General features: G+C 38.4%; 1 protein-coding gene across 2 annotated transcripts in view; it reads right to left on the bottom strand.

Annotated features, from left to right (window-relative positions):
• The window catches only part of RLIM (ring finger protein, LIM domain interacting), a 28,826-nt gene extending 9,837 nt beyond the window's left edge, over nt 1-18,989 (bottom strand). The window contains exons 1-3 of one of the 2 annotated variants that reach the window (XM_009197819.4): nt 18,761-18,989; nt 16,905-16,968; nt 815-1,007 (exon numbers count right to left, since the gene is read on the bottom strand). In XM_009197819.4, coding sequence (XP_009196083.1) covers nt 815-983 — 169 coding nt within the window. In that variant the 5' untranslated portion in view covers nt 984-1,007; nt 16,905-16,968; nt 18,761-18,989. The remainder of the gene's footprint in view (nt 1-814; nt 1,008-16,904; nt 16,969-18,760) is intronic. The other variant, XM_003917895.5, reaches the window with a different exon arrangement.
• Between the last annotated feature and the right edge of the window lie 325 nt (nt 18,990-19,314).

The following is a 19,314-nucleotide window of genomic DNA, read 5'->3' as shown; positions in this document are numbered from 1 at the left end:
AGGTTGGGAGACTCAGGCAGAAGAATCCCTTGAGTCCAGCCAGGGCAACATAATGAGACCCTGTCTTAAAAGTAAATAAGTAAGTAATTTTTAAGAATTGAAGCTTTGAGAGGAAGATATTGTTATCTGCATTTTAAAATGAAGAAACAGACTGAGTGATAGACTGGCTTGCCAGAAGCCACATCAAACAGCAGGGCCAGAACTCCAACTAAGGCATTCTGATTCAAGCCTGGTACTGTTGGCTCAAAACACACTCCCTCTCTTAAAAGTCATGCAAAAACCTTACCTTTTAAAATCTAAGCAATTACTCAAAGGTAAGTAGAATTAAACAGAAATGAGGAGGAAGACAGACACTGAGTTTTAACCAGGATCAAATGGGACTTCGTGGGGTAAAAGATAATCAAGCACAAACTTCTAATTGCTATGTTACCCAAGGCTAGCTCTGGAGTATTACAACTGGGACATATTCAAAAAATCAGAGATTTAACAAAATAGAATAAGTCTTTCCTAAAAACTAAGTTCCCATTAGCTATTCTACACTTGGATTTTTATCTAGTAAGTTAGATAAAGCTAACTAAGAACATTAAAAATTCATATTATAATTCATAAGTTAAAAATCTCTCTGATATAGTATAATTCCAAACATCAGTAAATACAATCAGGCAATAAATACAGCAATAAATGTCATTCCATATCCCTTACATTAAATAATATTTCATAATGGCTAAAGAAATGGATTTTTAAAACAGGTTCAGGTATTTTTTTTTAAACCAGCAATTTACATTTATAAATCCTTAAATATATGTAAGCATACCTGGGGTGCCCAGCAAATTGTTATCTCTCATAAGCCTATAATCTTCTTCACTCAGGTTATTTACAAATTGATAGAAAGCTTCTTCCCGATCCAATCGGTCCATCTGACTTCTGCGCTGTGCTGCAGACTGATCACCACTTCCTTTGTCGTTAGAATCTGAGTTTTCCATATTGATGAACAAGTGGAAAATTACCTGAAAAGAGAAAGGAGACTAATCTTGAAAATAAAAGTCACTATGCATTCTATACAACAGTTTTAATTATGTAAAAATCCAGAATGTAGGTCTAGACGTGGATTTTCAGACCTCAAATGAAATTTCCTAACAAAAACTCCTAAAAAGCACTGTTATATTAAGAGTAGGTCAACGGTTGGCAAACTACAGCCCTTGAGCCAGACAGGGTTGGCGAACTAAAGCCCTTGGGCCAAATCCAGACATACTGTGGTATTTTTTGTGTTTTTTTTTGATGGAGCCTTGCTCTCTCAACCAGGCTAGAGTGCAGTAGTGTGATCTCGGCTTATTGCAACCTCCACATCCCAGGTTCAAGTGATTCTCTGCCTCAGCCTCCCGAAGTAGCTGGGACGACAGGCACCTGCCACCACACCCAACTAATTTTTGTATTTTTAGTAGAGACAGGGTTTCACCATGTTGGCCAGTCTGGTCTCAACCTCCTGACCTCAAGTGACCCGCCCTCCTTGGCCTCCCAAAGTGCTGGGATTACAGGTATGAGCCACCGCACCCAGCCTCATGCTGCATATTTTTATTCTCCTTGCAATCTAAGAATGGTTTTTATATACTAACTTGTGACATACAAAATTCACATTTTAGTGTTCATAAAGTTTTATTGGAACACAGCCATACACATTCATTTACATGTTATCTATGTCTGCTTCTGTGCTATAATGGCAGAGTTGAGCAGTTTTGAGACTGTATGTGGCACTTCCATTGCTTTGGACTGCTGCTCTGTGCACTCCAAGTTGCAATGATGTAGTTATAATGACAGCATTTCAAGTGCTTTCATACTGTGACATTAAAAAAAACTGAGTACACGCTCATCATCTCAAACAAAGAGAAAAGTGGACTCTGAATGTCATGCTTAAAGGTGCAGCAGAGGATGGATTTTTCAAAAATCAGATTAGATGGCAAAGAATGCATGATTATGCGAAAAAGACTATATACTAAATACAATATATACTGACACTATTAAACACTAGTGACAATATTCCCAATTCACAGGAAAGCTACAGTTTAAAAAGTTAGAAAATTTAAAGTGAAATCTCATCACAAAATATTTCTTCACAAAAATAAAAATGAGGCTTCAGTCAAAGTAAATTTCCAAGCGGCTCATTTATTGGCTAAGCAAGGAAAGCTGTTTATTGATGGTGAGTTAGTGAAATTATGTTTGAGTGCAGAAGCTGAAGAACTGTGTCCAGAGAAAATAAATGTAATATTGGAATTTTGTTGAGTATAGTGGTCCAAAAAGTTGGGAATATTGAAAGCAACGTCACTAATCAACTGAAAAATAAGGTAAATGATGGAGTGGTTCTCTCTTTGGCTCTTGATTTGTTGACAAAATGTAACTGATACTACTTAAAAGTTATTGTTTATTCAAAGAACCAAGTGTTGATTATTCAAGGAGTTTGAACTGCAGAAGTAGCCTCTATGTGTAGTCTACATGAAATAATCATAGGTGAGAATATTTTCAAAGCTGAGAAAACTCTAATTCAGCACAACCTGAAGCAGAATCTGATAATAAGATATGTTACTACTGGAATGGTAAAAATACATATGGAATGGAAAAAGATCTAGTTGGACAAATTTACCAAGTTTATGAAAATGTAAGGTACTTAACGTTTATGGTTATTTATTTTATTACTCATCAGCAGGTGATCTGAAGAAAATATTTCAATCTATCATATTACTGAACCAGTAGCACTAATGATGAACTTCTCTCTTACGAACGCTGGTTTAAGTTCAAGTTCCATGAATTTTTGTCAGAAATCTTGTCTTGCTCTACCACACAGCATTTTGATGGGCTAATATTGGTAAAGTTTTATTGTGATTTGTTGTGCTCAAGGCAAAGATGGAATTTTTTTTCTGCGTGAGAACTGCTCTCAGTTACTATTATCAAACAATGAATAGCTTGGAAAATTAGTGTTTCCTGCAGACTTGATAATGTTTCTTCATGAATTCATCCTAAAACAACAAAGCAAAAAACACTTATATATGAAACTTACACTGTGGTAAAGCCATTTCAACAATAACATTTGTATCACATGTAATGTCAAGCTGTTTTATATACTTCATGTGCTGACAAAGTAATGACAGCTCCATTCCCATACAAATTTGTAACACATACATTTTCTGAGCTCAAGCTACAATTCCAGAAGTGTTTTGCAGACCCCAATGTAAGCACAAAATAAATTTCCTTATTTCAAAATCCATTTAACTGTGCAACTGAGGAGCTTCCATCTAACTCTCAACTGGAAGTGGAAGTGGTATCTCTGCAGTGGTAATATGCCAAAAGGTAAATATTAAAATCATCTGGCTAGGTGTGGTGGCTCACACCTGTAATCTCAGCACTTTGGGAGGCCGAGGTAGGAGGATCACTTGAGCCTAGCAGTTCAAGACCAGCTTGGGCAACATAGTGAGACCCCATCTTCATAAAAAATTAAAAGATAAAAAATCGCCGGGCATGGTGGCTCACACCTGTAATCCCAGCACTTTGGGAGGCTGAGGTAGGCGGATCATGAGGTCAGGAGATGGATACCATCCTGGCTAATACGGTGAAACCCCGCCTCTACTGAAAATACAAAAAATTAGCTGGGTGTGGTGGCAGGCGCCTGTAGTGCCAGCTACTCGGGAGGCTGAGGCAGGAGAATGGCGTGAACTTGGGAGGCGGAGCTTGCAGTGAGCAGAGATCGTGCCACTGCACTCCAGCCTGGGTGACAGAGCGAGACTCCATCTGAAAAAAAAAAAACAAAAACAACAACAAAAAAAACCCATAAAAAATCTAACAAAATTCTGTAGATACCTTCTAAAAGATGAATACACTTCACTAAAATCATACACTTGTGGATTGCTTAAGATAATAATACCTATATGTATGAAAAGATACTTTCAAATATTAAATATTTAAGTTAGCCATAAATGAACATTTGCAAATGACTAATAAGGAAGACTAGCTATGAATCCCAATTAAGCAAAATGTTACCCTCAAAAGAGTGTCATTCTTCTCATTAGTAAACCTATCTCACAAAACACTGTACTCAATTAGTGTTATTACATTTTGAATTTTACCAGGAAAAACTGAGAATTTTGTTTCTCTCTTTTTTTGTGTAAGTAACAATATGCTCAATTTTGCTTTTTGATCTGCAAAGCCTAAAATATTATACTATCTGGCCTTTTACAGAAAAAGTATGCCAACTCCTGTTCTAGGTAATACATAAACTTAGCCAAAAATTCTTATTTGTCATTCACTATTTGTACGAGTTTAAGGAAACCAGAATATTGGCAGACATTCCACACATATTCATCAATTAACTGCACACAAAAAAACAATGGTAGTCAACAATCTAAAATACAGGGAGACTACAAACACAAATGTTCATCCTGATTCTTTCCCTTACAACCCCAGATTCCCCTTACGTTCCCCACAAACACAACTAAATTCCATGAACATATGTGCTACTGACCGAATGTTCCCCTCAAATTCACGTTGAAATCCTAAACCCCAACATGTGAATGTCCCCCTCAAATTCACATGTTGAAATCCTAAACCCCAAGATGAATATATTAGGAGGTTGGGCCTTTGGTCATAAGGATTGGGCCGTCATGAATGAGATTTACGCCTTTATAAAACAGTCCCCAGAGAGTTCCTTTGTCCTTTTGCCATGTGAGGTTAAAGTGAGAAGACAGCTGTCTATGAGGAATTGGGCTCTCAACAGATATCAAATCTGCTGGCACCCTGATCTTGGATTTTCCAGTCTCCAGAACTGTGAAAGGTATGTTTTTGTTGTTTATAAGCCACCCAGTTTACGACAGTCTATTACAGCAGCCTGAACAGACTAGGACAACATGAAAATTTGACTTATGGAAAAAGGGTAGTCTATATTGGTACTATGACTTAACCCCACATACACCCACACACAACACCTGAAGTGCCAGAATGTTCACAAATCAATTCTAAAGAGAAAAGTAAGTCAAGTCTTACTCCAGATATAAAAACACAAAGAAGCCTGTCTTGTCAAACCCTGCCTGCTTGCTAAGCCTAAACAGATTTTAGTCTAGACATGGGCATACCTAGATCTCCACTGTTTTCCTTAGATCATTATTCTTAGAACTATCCTATCATTGTTTAATTAAGATGAGCATGTCAAGAAACGTGGTGGTGGTGGTGGGGGGAGATCACAATATTTTTGGAGTTTCTTAATCTCATAATTGAGATTGCTTAATTGTAGTAAGATTATACTATATACATTTCTGACAAATGCTTACTTTATAATACTTGAAACTTTGACGCTTAAGTAAAACACACACAAAAAACAGGCACTAAAAAATACAAAAAAAAAAAAAAAAAAGTAAAGCAAGCCAAGTTTTCCCACATGAATCTCAGGTAATACAACTTGGTATTGGAAATGGTAAAGGCAGCTGATTTTTAAAAATATAGAAGAGCACAAAGAAAAAAAAAAAGTCAGCCATAATTTCTCAAATTTGCTAAGAACATTTAACCAATGTTCTTAATAAAGCAGTTAGTAGTTTGAACGCTAATGCATGAAAGTTAAGACAAAATTCACTTGTGTAGGATACGTAAATAGTTCTGAAAATAGCTGCAGGGTTAAAAGGCTTGAAAAATATAAATCTTCCAAAGAAGGCAAAGATATCTGGTTAAGTTCTGACATGTGAAGGATATGAATCAAAGAAAAGAGAAAACTCACATGCCAAGGACAGTTACAGCAGTGGCACAAAGTCTTAATAATAGTATCAGGGGGCTGGGTGCAGTGGCTCACACCTGTAATCCCACCACTCTGGGAGGCCAAGGCAGGTGGATCACCTAAGGTCAGGAGTTTGAGACCAGCCTGGTCAACATGGTGAAACCCTGTCTCTACTAGAAAAAAAAAAAAAATTAAAAATAAAAAGAGCTTGGTGTGGTGACGCATGCGTGTAATCCCAGCTACTTGGGAGGCTGAGGCAGGAGAATCACTTGAACCTGGGAGATGGGGGTTGCAGTGAGCCGAGATCATGCCACTGCACTCCAGCCTGGGCGACAAGAACGAAACTCCGTCTCAAAGGAAAAAAAAAAAAAAGTTATCAGGGAGGTAAAAGCCCAGAAGGAACAGAAACTTGCAAAAATATGCGAAAGACTTAAAACACTGAATGTGAAGCAAGAAAGGGGTCTTGTACTGAGTATGGAGGGGGGTGTATCAGATATATTAACAGAAGACAGAAGAGTCACTCAACTTCCATTTTGTTTCTATTTTATTCAACAATGAGAATCATCTAACTGGAAAGAGTGGAAAAAATAACTTTTCAAACAAAATCAAAAGCCAACAATGCATAATTTCTAATGACAATCTTTTTGAGATGTCATAGAGAACAGGAGAGATGCTAAATGATCCAATCTTCAAAAAAAGTGAGATCTATAAACTACAGAGCAGTAAAATCTAACAATACATCTAGGGGAAAATTCTGCAAATACATTATCAGATAAACTACAAACATGTAGAAGACAGTATGTTCACAAGAAGTGGAGTTCACTGCTGGTAAACTTAAAAAAATACAAAAAAAACCCCGAAAAGATTAACCTTATTTGCATTACATAGGGATGGTTCCAAACCTTGGCTTGCACATTAGAATTACTTAGGGAACTTTCTCTGGGGTTGGTTAGACATGGATATTTTTTAAATTTCACACGTAATTCTATTTTGAAAGTCAGGGATGAGAATCTCTTTGATAGGTACATCAGGATAACATTGCTGACTTACTGACTTCATTTCTGCACAGGATCTGAGGTTTTTCTTCCTATTATGAAGAAATATAGATCAGTGTAATAGGAATTATCTGGAAATCTTGTTAAAATACAGATTCTGATTCAGTAGATTGGGGTAGGGCCTGAGATTCTGCGTTTTTATTAAGCCTCCAGGTGATGTTGATGCTGAACCTAGAATCATACACTCTTTGAGTAGTAAGGAGCTTGATGACAATACAATTAAAAAGATTCACAGTTGTTGAATACCACCCTCGAAGATTATGAAGCAATGTGAACTTGCAAACAGCCCTATAAACTTTAGCATTTTTAAATGAACCAGTTGGATGAATCTGCCCAAGACATGGTAAACAAATCCATAAACAACTCGAAGCTGTGAGTTAGCACGAATTATCAGTGGATTCCTAGGATGGGCTGAAATAAAAACAATGGTAAATATCCTACCTCAGACACTTTAATGAAGGGCCCATAGTAAAAGTATACAGTCGGGGAAGAACCTGTCTTGGTAGTTCACATGAAAGATACCTCAAGTTTTTGGTTAACACAAGCTCAATAAAAAGCCTGTCTGACCTGGCTACAAAACCTATGAGAATCACAAGTTGCTTTCATAGAATGGTGTTCAAATAAAAGCAGGTAACAGCCCCACTGAAACTTGCTGTTCAGAGTACATGTAGAAGGCCGGACATGGTGGCTCACACCTGTAATCCTAGCACTTTGGGAGGCAGAGTTGGGCGGATCATTTGAGGTCAGGAGTTTGAGACTAGCCTGACCAACATGGCAAAACCCAGTCTCTACTAAAAAAAAATACCAAAAAAATTAGCTGGGCATGGTGATGCATGCCTGTAGTCCCAGCTACTCGGGAGGCTGAGGCAGGAGAATCGCTTGAACCTGGGAGGCAGAGGTTGCTGTGGGTCAAGATTGCATCACTGCACTCCAGCATGGGCAACAGAGCGAGATCCCGTCTCAAAAACAAAAGCAGACTACATGTAGAGTAAGTGAAACACTAGTGAGAAGCCTGGGAGCATCACAAAAGAAATGGATGAATTACCTGGAGGTACTTAGCCTGCAGAAAGACTAAAAATGGACACAATTACCATCTTCAAATATTTAGAGAGGAATAACATGAAAGAGAGCGCAACCACAGGGTTAAATTAGAGTCAATAGTTAAAGACATGTGGAAGCAAATAATTCTTCCTTTCAGTAAAACAATCTAACAAAATTGCCAAAAAAAGAGAGATGCTACCAGTCTCTTGAAGCAAGCAAACTATCTGTCTCCAGAGATAATCAAGCAGAAGCTGGATATTAAAAAAACGATTCGTTATTAGGTGAGAGCCAGAAGAGACTGATTCCGAAAGACCATTTGGACTAAAATGCTATTCAGGGTAGTGAAGTCTCTTGGTCTTCTATTCTGGGCTTAGGGTCATAGTAAGCTACATACTCCAGTGACACAAAATTACAACATTTTCTTAGCAACACCAATCCGCTTAGGTTGCCTCTCCCCCTTACTCCCCTTCCCCGACATACCTTGTGCTTTACTACTGTCACAATGTACTGCTATTCCCCTCAGCCCCCTCTTAGCCTCTCCCTATTTCACCTACCCTTCAAGATCCAATGAGATATTCCCTCCTAAGGAGCTATTACTATCTCAGCTAGCAATTTTTCCATCCATCTCTGCATATAGCACTTGTCTATGCTACTAGAGTGGCACTTCCTGCCTTCCATAATGTTTTATATTTTTGAAGTGTATGTGTCTTCTCTTCCCAAGTAATTTCTTTTAGGGAATGAACCAGAATTACAGTCCCTTAAAAACTGCCAAATGCCACTAGCACAGTGCCTTGCATATTGTGGATATTTAAATGACTGAAAGTAATCCAATGTGAACACTGAGTTCATTTCCCTTAGTAATCTGTCTGAAACAGCACGGTCCAAAAGAGATACAATTTGAACCATATAGGTAATTTTTTAAAATGTCAAGCAGCTGCTTTAAGAGTAAAAACATGTGAAATTAATCTTAGTAAGGTATCTTCTTGACTCAACATAACCAAAAAAAATCATTTCAGCTGACTGTGGTGGCTCATGCCTGTAATCCCACCACTTTGGGAGGCCGAGGCAGGCTGATCACAAGGTCAGGAGTTCTGAGACCAGCCTGGCCAATATAGCGAAACCCCATCTCTACTAAAAATACAAAAATTAGCCGGACCTGGTAGCAGGCGCCTATAGTCCCAGCTACTCCTACTCTGGAGGCTAAGGCAGGAGAATTGCTTGAACCCAAGAGGTGGAGGTTGCAGTAAGCCGAGATCAAGCCACTGCACTCCAGCCTGGGCGACAGAGTAAGACTCTGTCTCAAAAAAAAAAAAAAAAAAAAAGAAAGAAAGAAAGAAAAAAAATCATTTCAACATATCAACATAAAAAAAATCGTTTAGATGTTTTACATTAAAAAATACTGTCTTTGAAACCTGGTGTGTGTTTTACACTTAAAGCCTTTCACAAGTTGGATGCTAAATTTTCAACGGATAAAATGGAATGTAGTTCTAAAGTTGTGTTTCGTGGAAAAACATTTTACACTTCTTCAGTTTTTTAAACTTAAAATTAAAAAAACCTTAAAATTTCAGTTTCACTAGTCTTATTTCAAGTGTCTAACAGTCACACAGTGGTTAGTGGCTACCATATTGGGCAGCATAACTTTAAAGTATTTCTTTGTAAGACAGAGAAATCCCAAATAGGGAGAGTTTTAAATGTGACCAATATATTGTTCATGCTCTACAAACCCACTATTTGCATCCCCTTTATGTTTTCCAAAAATAAAACAATAAAGTTCAATACCTTACAATGTTCAATACTCATGGGATAGGTAAGTCTTTCCTATGCTCATGAATCTTCAAGATTCATTCTTGACCTTTTAGAATTTCTACTATTTCCTACATGGAAACTAGAGACAAAACACCTCCATTCAAAATTTTCCTGACACTGTGATTTCAGAGATTTCTGAATCCTAAACAGCTCCTGCTTGATGAGCTTGGATTTCATTCCATGAAAGAGGGATTTCTAAATTTTATTTAATTCAAAATTTAAATGAGACACACTCATAAAGCAACATGTGAACAAATCCAAATCACTACCTCTTCAATAATAATAATATGCTGCTGTCTCCTTTCCCCCTACCCTTCCATATACATGCCAGAGACAATCAAGGAAAATATTTTCCCCGTGATATTCCTGCAACACACTTATTTCAAAGACTCCATCCTTTCTGCATTAACTTAGCATTTCCCATGGACCGGAATCGGGGGTCAAGACATTTCAGCACTGGCAAGGCACTCCTTCCCTTAAAAGGGAATTTAAAGAGTAAGCTATGGCTACAATACCTGCAGAGGTCCCCTGGACTAGAGGTAATTACATTTGCAAAGAAAATGGAAATCAAGAATTCAGGCAATGCTCTCAAATGCCTTGTAAAATAATTTTACTCTCACACACCCAATGAGCCCGGTCTTATTTTAAGCAGTCCTTCACTAAGTGGCATAAAAAAAAGAAATGGAATAAATCTAAAAACCACAAATTCTGCCCCAGGTAGATGTAATCTGCCACTATTGTTTACTAAGTGCAAACAAACATTTTAAAGTTTAGGCATGCCAAAAATATCAGGAAACCATAGTCCAAATGATCAAATACAGCTCTATCTCCATTTTGGGTGTGAAAATATTAGTGAAGAATAACATATTAACAAAACAGGTCTCCAGATTCTAGTTTACAGTAAGTAACACTGTGGTACATTTCTAGTTTAAGTAGTAAGAGGAAAAAAAGAATCCTTATACATCCCTGGGATCTTTCAACATCACTGTAAAAGAGAAGGACATAAATCTATTTCTTATCTCACATAAGTCAGAAATTTTGACTTCAGCATATGATTAGCATCAGCTGTTTTTCTACAAAGATTACCAGTGAAACATACAGTAATTTAGACAATGAAATATAATTGTTTTGAAGTCACTTAGGTCTCTCTCTGGCTATAAGCAATACTCATCACCCTGTATTTACACAGCCCATACACCTGTATTTCATTTAATCTTCACAATAATCCCATGAAGTAGGAATCACCACCTCTACAGGTGAGAAACAGTAGCACAGAGAAAGAAAGTGATTTACCAAAAACCATGTGGCTAGTAAATGGAAAGGGCCAGTAATTAAATCCAGGTCTCTGCATTCCAAATCCAGTCAACTTTTCACTAAGATAACCGCCCTCCAACATAACCCAAGACTCTATACTTTAAAACACATTCCTTCCTTCAATCCCAATAGGGATGACTAAACTATTCTATGAGCTTTTTATAGCATGTTCACTCCCTGTATGAAAAATTCCAAAATGACAAAACACCTTTTATAAGCAGCACAAACCTAGATGGACTTATTTTTAAATAAGTCAACTTTTAGTAATTTTTAAAAATACAGTTGCTCCTTAGATAAACAGCATATTTTATTAAGCTTATTTCTTTTACAGTACTGTGTGCCAATATATCCAAATCCATTCCTGGAAACAAGAAACCAAATTAGAAATTCTGCCCAATCGTTTCAAAGAGCTACTCATCTGGTCAATGAATGGGATTGTATCAGGTAAATTTAATTCTGGAGAGGAAAGGCCAGCAAGAACACCAAGCCTGAGATTTATTTAAAACAGATTTTATTCACCTTGAGAATTTTAAAGTATTGTTAATAATCCCAACTTCTTCTAGTCATTATTATATATTAATATAAATTATGCAAATGACTTTCTGATTACTGCTAAATGTAATATCTCATTTAATTCTTCTAATCCATGCACACCAAACTTTTAAAAATTTAATTGTTATAATGTTAAGGCAAAAAGTCATTTAAAACATATTGTTCAGTACTAACAGGTCAGGAGACCTGGTGCTAAGCATAAACACAGGCATGTTATATTTGATGGACACACTACATTATAGTACCCAATTAAGGAGACTTAAGGCATCCAAAAATACCATTAATAAAACAGACCTTACAAAACTAAATTCTGAAACACCAAGTGAAATGCTTGTGTAAAAACCAATTTTAAAAAGTAAGTCATCTTGGCTGGGCATGGTGCCGGCCGAGTGTGGTGGCCCACACCTGTAATCCCAGCACTTTGGGAGGTCGAGGTTGGCGGATCGCTTGAGCCCAGGAGTTCAAGACCAGCCTGGGCAACATGGTGAAACCCTGTCTCTACCAAAGATACAAAAACTTAGTTAGGCAGGGTAACGCCAATCTGTGGTCCCAGCTACTTGGGACCTGATGTGGCTGAGGTGGGAGGATTGCTTGAGCTTGGGGGCAGAGGTTGCAGTGAGCTCAGATTACGCCACAGCACTCCAGTCTGGGTGACAGAGTGAGACTCCATATCAAAATTTAAAAAGTCACCTGGAAGAAATTACCTCTTTTTTTTTTTTTTTTTTTAAAAAAAAGGGGTGGGGGGGAGGGAGGAATTAAGGTAACCTAACATCAAGTAACTACTAAATCGTGTTGAATATGTTCACCTTGTGCATGTGTTCATTCAAGCTCCAAATTCTATAATAAAGTTCTAAAGCAGGACATGCCAATGTTTTAAAAATTACAGGTATGAACACAAAAATGTGTCACACTGACAAGAGAAGGGCAATCCATTTTGTTTGCAAAAGAGCTTCATTAAGAACCTCATAAAGGAGGCCAAGCACAGAGGCTCATGCCTGTAATCCCAGCAATTTGGGAGGCTGAGGCAGGCGGATCACCTGAGGTCAGGAGTTCAAGACCAGCCTGACCAACATGGTGAAACCCTGTCTCTACAAAAATACAAAAATTTGCCAGGCATGATGGTGGCTGCCTGTAATCCCAGCTACTCGGGAGGCTGAGGCGGGAGAATCGCTTGAACCTGGGAGATGAAGGTTGCAGTGAGCAGAGATCGTGCCATTGCACTCCAGCCTGGGTGACAGAGCAAGACTCCGTCTCAAAAACAAACAACAACAACAACAAAAAAACCACGCACCACAAACACACACACACACACACAAAACCCAAAAAAGAACCTCATAAAGGAGATAAGAACTAATAACATGTGATCTGTGTCAATGAAGAAAATGTTAAATACCATCACCAAAATGAAAAATACTTTATTCAGTTTTTAAAAAGTTAAATCACAAAGAACTGCTGAATTTCAGGCCAGAAACCAAAAGTACCATCATGTATGTAGGCACCAAAAGCGTTGGGGATTCTTCATATATAGAATGTTTAATTCAAATGCTACGGTATTTGTAACAGACAAATATTTGATAACAACCAGGTATCTTTTTTTATTCTACACATGGGTAGCAGGGTGAAATTCAGCTCTGTGAAAGGAAAAAAGACACACTGAAATCTAGTCTTGGCTATAACTTGGTTATGTGGATTTGGCCAATTCATTTAACCTCTTGTGCCACAGAATCTCCACCAATATTAGAGTATTGGATTAAACCATCTGCAAGGTACTTTCCAGTTCTATGTATCTGTGACTGTAAATAAGACATAACCTAGGCCACATTTCGATATTAAGAAAAATTAGGTTTAGAAAACAGCACAAATAACTAGGGCATAAGCTTATAAGCTCTGCTTTTCTCACTACCATTTCACTCAATGTACTTCTACCGCCACTTATGTGGTTATCTTAACTTGTTGAAAAGAAATATAAAGCATTCTTAAAAAAAAAAAGAACAGGAAGGGCTAATGTCTCACTGACTTTCCTTATTGCATGATACCTCTCACCAACTAAACAATTTGTTGATAATTTCCAAGAGTGGTCTATCAGAAAATGCTACCAAGGCATCCACCACTGCTCATGCTACTATAGCAATAAGAGATTCTGAATGGCAGTTAGCTTAGCCTCCATTTACATTCTTCTATCTTTACCACTTGAAAAGGACAGAGAAAAACTAAAAGGACTCAGGAATGTTCCTCATGTACCTACCGACTTGCAGCTCAAACAACTTTTACTAAAACCCTCTAAAACAGTTAAACTGAAAGAGTGTTAAGAACTTCAGTAAATCAAAAGACTGAAGACCATGCCAAATTCTGTCGATCTACAGGATCAAGTTAGTTAAAAAAGGAAACCATTATGACATTGCATCTCAGTCAAATACTTTAATCTAGACAGTGAATTTAATCTTCAATTACCCATTTTATGTTCTTTTATTATCGAGCTATGCCACTAAATTAAAATTTGGTCTTATCCATAAACTCATTTTGACTTGCTTCTCTCATTATTCCTAAGAAGTCAAAAAGAAAATGACTCAAAAACCCAGAGTGCATGTGTTTAAGTTATTAATGTAAAAATCACTGATAACTGACAATGCTGGTGTTCATCAGTAACTAAGGCACTATTTTAAGGACCTAAGATTTTTCCATCAAAAATCAGGTTTTTAAAGAGTGAAGCCAATTTTTAAAATTAAAATCACTTAACTAAAAATACTATCTATACCAATCAGTTATATTATTTGAGGAAATAATTTTGTATTTAAGACCAACCATGATGACAATTGTCCTTCCTGAACTAGTATACCTATGTCCAGAAGAGTAATGGTTTACACTTGTACTGAAGCAATTAGTAATATGGCTCTCCCTTTCACTCTCAAAAGTGTCCCAGTTTAGATAATTCATATGGTCTTAGTTATAATCAGCACTAAAGGGAACTTTTATTCGTCAATAAAACATGAAAATTGTAGTTAACACCTTTCTTCCTACAGTCAAGGGATATCAGAAGGGACCTTTTGTCATTCCAGAAAAAAATTTAAAACATCAAACACAAATACCTCCTTTCTCCCAGGAAGTAACATGTTCACCATCATGGAAACACCATTAGCCTGTCAAATGTTTTAATAGCAACCCAACCTGTAGTTGCAAAATTACTGCAAGAAATTCACGAATCTATATAATGCACCAAGTGCTCTCCGCCTACAGATTATTTGTCTCACAAATATGTAGGTGCTATTATGACTAATGAGATTAAACTCTTGGATTGGGGGCTGGGCGCAGTGGCTCACACCTGTAATCCCTGCACTTGGGGAGGCTGAGGCAGGTGGATCACCTGAGGTCAGGAGTTCAAGACCAGCTTGGCCAACATAGTGAAACTCCTTCTCCAGCAAAAATACAAAAGTTAGCCAGGCGTGGTGGCACATGCCTGTAATCCCAGCTACTTGGGAGGCTGAGGCAGGAGAATCACTTGAACCCGGGAGGCGGAGGTTGCAGAGAGCCAAGATCACGCGACTGCACTCCAGCCTGGGCGACAGAGCAAAACTTGTCCTGCCCTTCCCCCAAACCAAAAAAAACAAAAAACAAAAAAACCCACCTTGGGTTGGAGCATTAAAATATAAGAAAATCTAGAGCAAAAATACCAACTATATATTTCAGGAGAAAAACCACAAGTTCATAAATATATTCCCCCAAGTGAGGTGTATTTTAAAAATACCTCAATTGATAAAAAGAGAAATGAATTGCTGGATTATCTGGGAAACTTTCATGCTTGAGGTTGAGAAAAAAAAATGAAAGAAAAATAGACACAGAAGTGTTGTTGCTTTCTTATATTGGACATCAGAATTTCAATTTATTATGTAAACTAGATACTTTCTGAAATCAATGGGCCATAGGTTTTGGAAATCTCTGTGTTAAAGAAAAACTTGTCCAGTTCTATGCAGTGGCACAAAATTCTAGGACCTCATTGGTTTGGGTTTGACAGAAGACTTTTTATTCTCTGATTGGTCATCCACTCTATTGTAAATGAAGAGAACAGGAGGAGGCTGGTTGGTGATTTGCTCTATTTCTGATCCACCATGGCCATGGAAAAATTAATGTACACATAATGTAATTCCATAAAGGCAGATGCCTCATTTGACCTACTATATTATTTAAGGTTCACTACATGTTCACTAACCTCAAAGATATCCAACCAGCCTAATATTTCCGGATCATTTCATTATTAAGCTATTTCTTAAAATAATTTCTGATTTTAAATTAAGTTTATCAAATTATATACAAAGAGCTATCTATTTAACATCTATCAACGAGCCCATCCAATTACAAGGCCTGCAAAATAGAACAATAAATATTTGTAAACATGCATAATAGCTGAAACAGGAATGTAACAGACAAAAAGGGGGGATTGCTGGATAATCTTTAAGTGTTAATAAAGGTTTCTGATGCAACATAACCTACAGACTTTTTTACTACAACCTTTCATTTTCATTGAATTTCCTATCTAATTAGACAGCAATCAAACCTAGAAGCATAATGTCACACAGGCCTGGGATAAAATGAGGGCTCTACCACTTAAAGCTATTTAACTGAGGACAAATTATACTTAACCTCTTTGGGTGTTTGGTTTCCTCTATAAAACAGTTAACATTCTCATAAGGCTTTGTTGTGAGGATTATAAAATAATGCATGTAAAGCACATAGCCTAGCATCACAGGCCTTCAGCAGAAGTTGGTTATGAATTTAGGCTAAGTATCCATCCCAGTTTGTCTGGGACAATCAAGGTTTGCACCTGTTGTCCAGGAATTATTAATGTTCCTTTTGTTCTTAAAAGTGTCTTGGTTAGGGCAATAAATTATGTGGTTACCCTAATGACAATGATAATAATAATGAAAGGAGTTAATACCAATTAAGAGTATCATGTATCAATTATGAATTTTTGAATCTTAAAGGAAAAAAATCAACCACCAAAGTAATGTAAGATCATACTCTTGTAAGCTATTCTACTGATATTTCATTTAGTTATCCAATGAACATTTAAATGTTATTTTACTTATACTCATGCCATTCCAACAATGATATAAGACAACAAATTTTTTTTTTGTTCTATACAGGTATTGGTAAACCTCAGACATTAAAGAGTCAAATGCACAGATAAAGCACTGGTGAGTTCCAGGTATCCAGAAATATTACCCTTTTAATTCCCAGTGAAAAGTACCCATTCTTATCATGAAGAATACCCAACACCATCTAACATCTATCAATGAGCCCATCGAATTACAGGGCCTGCAAAATAGAACAATAAATATTTGTAAACATGCATTCTACACATAAATCATCAGGAGACGCAACAAAAAATAAATTACCTGACTGTTATGACATAGTATTGAAATACAATAAACTGGATTTTAGTTTTCTTCACACTCTGCTCTAGAAAAAAAAAGAATCCATTATTCTTCCTCTTTTAAAAGATACACATTTTCTTTGAATCAGACACAACCTAAAAAAAACAAAAAACAAAAAACAATACAGACACACCACAACCCAACCTCACTCAATGCTAGTATTAGGGCATTTGGTGAGAGCAAGAAGGTCAGAGGGGACCAGGAGTTAGATAAAACATGTCTTTTAAGACTGAGAGACAATTTACGTTTCATTATAAGCTTAAAATAGGCCTTTCTTATCATATCAGTAATTATTTTCAGATTCTGATAGTCACTTTCAAGAACTTATCGGGCACATTACACTAGCCTAAGGTAGGGACTAAAGTATTAAAATTCATCAGAACATCATGGGCTAAAAAATCTTTGTAACATTTTTCAGTAAGTGGAGAGTGTCCTAAAATCAAGTTTTAAAAAGTGGATTGGTCTTTCTACCTACCTAAGCTATATTTTTACAGTTTAGAAAAGTCACGGGGAGGGGGAGGGGCTATAATTGTGCCAGTCTTCCAGGGAAGACACAATGTACCTAATGGGGTGGTAAGTAGTTACTTTGTCTATAATCACGAAGAGTGAAAGAAATGATTAGTAGCAGTAGGTTTATTATTTCTTCCCCCTTTCAATCAGTCCAAAGCACTGCGGTTAATTCTGATTCAGGAAATGCGGGTTCCTTATTTCTGGCAAAAAAATCATTGTGGGGTCTTGCAAATGGTAGATGACAATCTGATATAACTGCTTCCTCTTGCCCCAAAATGAAAAAAAAATGACCTCAATAACAGGACTGCTAGGCCTCACATTCCCAGACTAACCTGTGGAATAAGTATGGTGAAACTGTCTAGGGAAGGAACGTGGCTGTCTCCTCCATCTTGAAATTAATCAGCATAAGGGAAAAAGGGACCGAGTATTCAGGAAGCAGAAGCCCAACCGGTTAATACTAGTTACTAAGCTATGGCGTGCGTGGCAGGTACCGCCTGCAGAAGCAGAGACCCCTTAGACTTTTTTTTTTTTTTAAACAGGGGAGGGATTGGGTTGTTGGTGGATTAAACAGAAATTAACTTGGAAATAATTTGGCCTAATTCCATCCCTTACCCAGGAGAAAACAACAAACACCTAACGGCTTTTCCCTCTCTTTTGCAGGGGATCCTTCCAGTGATACCTGGCAAAGGATATGCCAGGGTTATTCGAGCAAGACCACATTTGCCTCAGATCCTCAGGGAAGATGTCATCGCGGCCCCAGGGGGCGCCTAATTGGTAATACCCTGCAGAAGGGCACAAAACGAGGTTTTGCAAATCTGGGGAAATCTAAAGGCCCAGGAGTTCCCAGCATCTCACTTGGGGCAGCCTGATTTTTTACTTCCCTTTTCCCAAACCCAAGCCCGCCATGAAAAACGCGGGGAGCTCAGGGAAGCCTCCAGAGAACAGAGAAGAAAAAGCCTGAGACGCTCTAAGATTCTGATGCCTGAGGCCAAAACTCGAAAACCGCCTCCCCTGATTTCCTAAGGCTCGGGAGGGCCTGGGCTGCAGCTCGCGCGGCCACGGAGAGGAAGTACTACCCACCTTCTTCCCCTTCAAAGAGCCTGTCGACTATACCACTCAACTAAAATGGCAGCGGCGACTACGCCACGGAGCCCCCCGCAGCAACGGGCCTGGGGTCCGGAGGCGGCGCTGAGCCTCTGCCACGACGCGTCACTCGGGCCATTTTGAGAGAACGCGGCAGCCGCGGCTCCGCTGTCTTCCTCTCGCTCTACATCCATTTCTCACAGGATTCCCAAGTCTTCACTTACTAGGTTTTAGGGTCAGGATCCGACTCGGTTGGTTCGGCCGCCGCCGCCGAGGCTGCTCCGCACCTCCCTGGCCGCCGCTCTCAAGCCCGCTCCAATGAGTAGCTGGTTGAGACCCGCCTCTAGTCCAGCGCCTGCTCGGAGACGTTGCTCAGGCAGCCATTATCTTCCCCATTGTTACCAAGCAGCGACAGGAAACGACTGCCCACAACAGGAAGTGATGATGCCGCGTCCCGGCATCGCAGCCCCACTCCCAGCCTATTAGCCAATCCCAGTCGATTCCTCGAAAAGGCTCCGCGGGGCGGAGGAGGGGGACGGCAGACGACGCGGCGGTTTGGAAAAGGAAAGCTGTTATGACGCCCACCATGTGACAGGCCCCACCCTCCTCCGCCATTTTGAATTGTGGCGAGAAATTTGCGTTGTGAGAATTGTGGGAACCTTCGCTTTCCCATTTTGAAAACTGAAGGACGTCACTGTCTGACTGCTTGAAGACATTTTCAGAGAGTGAGAAATGTGATATTAGTCTAACCTGACATCACATCAGTTCACACAATCCG

The sequence above is a fragment of the Papio anubis genome, chromosome X, assembly GCF_008728515.1.
Source record: "Papio anubis isolate 15944 chromosome X, Panubis1.0, whole genome shotgun sequence".
Lineage (NCBI taxonomy): Eukaryota > Metazoa > Chordata > Mammalia > Primates > Cercopithecidae > Papio > Papio anubis.
This window is presented reverse-complemented; position numbering and strand designations above follow the sequence as displayed.